The sequence below is a fragment of the Vollenhovia emeryi genome, unplaced genomic scaffold, assembly GCF_000949405.1.
Source record: "Vollenhovia emeryi isolate VEMERY1.0 unplaced genomic scaffold, V.emery_V1.0 DF939289.1, whole genome shotgun sequence".
NCBI lineage: Eukaryota > Metazoa > Arthropoda > Insecta > Hymenoptera > Formicidae > Vollenhovia > Vollenhovia emeryi.
The window spans coordinates 158,114-159,679 of record NW_011967077.1 but is presented as its reverse complement, the minus strand read 5'-3'; the positions used below and the strand labels follow the sequence as shown (position 1 = coordinate 159,679).

The following is a 1,566-nucleotide window of genomic DNA, read 5'->3' as shown; positions in this document are numbered from 1 at the left end:
TGCGTGTACAAGTTTTGAAGCAGTACTCTTCGAGAGAACATTCTTTTTTGCTTTTATGTTCAATACGTATATGTCAATACTTTTTTCTTATCGAGAGACGTGAGTGCGGTATTTCAATGTCAAAATATAAAATACTCATATATAATAAAAAAAATTCAACATGATTCGAGCATTGACGAGAGTGACACTACCAATTATTAAGCAATACGCTCTAAAAATTATCGTCAAACGGTAAATAAAAGAACGTAATACTTTTACAAATATCTCAGGTTAATTGGACTCTCTAAAATAATTCCTATCTATCTTGTATTTAAAGAATCGCCCTTCGTCTTTTTATTATTAAAATTATTTCATAAAATTATCACGTGATATAATTTTGTCTAACGATAAAATCGATTATAGTCACTTTCGTTATTAGGTTCGTAGTTTATTTTATTCATTGTACATTCATTATTGAAACGCGATAATTATACCAATACCTGTAAAATTTATTACTTTTATTTTATTCTCTATAATGACTTTCCTAACGTGGTCAAATATGTAGAGAATGCGTGTGTAATAATGTGTGTAATATACCGAGAATATTCTAATTAACTTAAAATACGCATCGGAATATTATCTCATATAGTATTCCGATATTCCGATATATTCGATATAAAGACAGTTGTATGTAGATTTTTGTAATTTTTAGTAATTTTTGATTTATTGAACAACAAATTGATAATCATGATTCTTTACATTTGAAAGTTGAGAGAGAAGAAGAAAAATGTTAAAAAAAAACACATCGATATCGAAATTCTAGAACATGTTATAGACAAGTCATTATCGTGCAATTGCAATATCGGTGATTTCGCGTAACATAGAATTAATCTTGGATAATTCGATATCTGGGACGCACGTTTCACGTGAAACTGCGTAGAGAGGAGATGGAGAGAAAATGGCAGATGAATGGAAACGTGCTTATTGCGAGAGATGCGCCGAGTGAAACGATGAGGTAAGAACACTAAGAAGCTCGGTCTCGCGGAAGAGACTGCTTACAGCTCCCTTGCCAGAGATGCGCGTTTTCGATCATGCGTAAAACGGTACAGCTTCAAAGTCGAGCTGCTTCTTTTTCGATATCGCTCGCTCATATTCAAAGGATCCGCGCAGCGAGATAGGGATTATTTCGAATGCTCCAATGATCCGTGCAGGTCATTGCACATTATCCACTCTGATACTGATTTATATAAATATAATTTTGTTAAGTGCAGTTTTATGTTTACATAACATATAATACTACAACGCGCGTGTACGCGCGTATATTGTGCTACGGAAATTTATTCCCAACTTGTATAGAAAATATCTCTTGCCTCTCTTGCCTCTCTGAGTAGAATTTGGAAAATTGACAAAATCGATGAATTATCGTTCCGAGTTGTTTTCGCGCGACCAAAATAAAACGTTTTCCCTCTTTGGTAGAAATTTTAACGGCGCCTGAGAAATATTTCAGACTGGAAGACGAAAGAAGAAGAATCGATACCTTTTACACAAATATAATATCGCACACGTAAATCGTCTATCCGCTCAATC

General features: G+C 33.7%; 1 protein-coding gene across 1 annotated transcript in view; it reads left to right on the top strand.

The window, feature by feature from the left end:
• LOC105559123 overlaps positions 1-387 on the top strand; it is a 1,861-nt gene extending 1,474 nt beyond the window's left edge. The window contains exon 2 of the mRNA XM_012007198.1: positions 1-387. Within this exon, the coding sequence (XP_011862588.1) occupies positions 1-18 (18 nt within the window). The 3' untranslated portion in view covers positions 19-387.
• Positions 388-1,566: the final 1,179 nt, after the last annotated feature.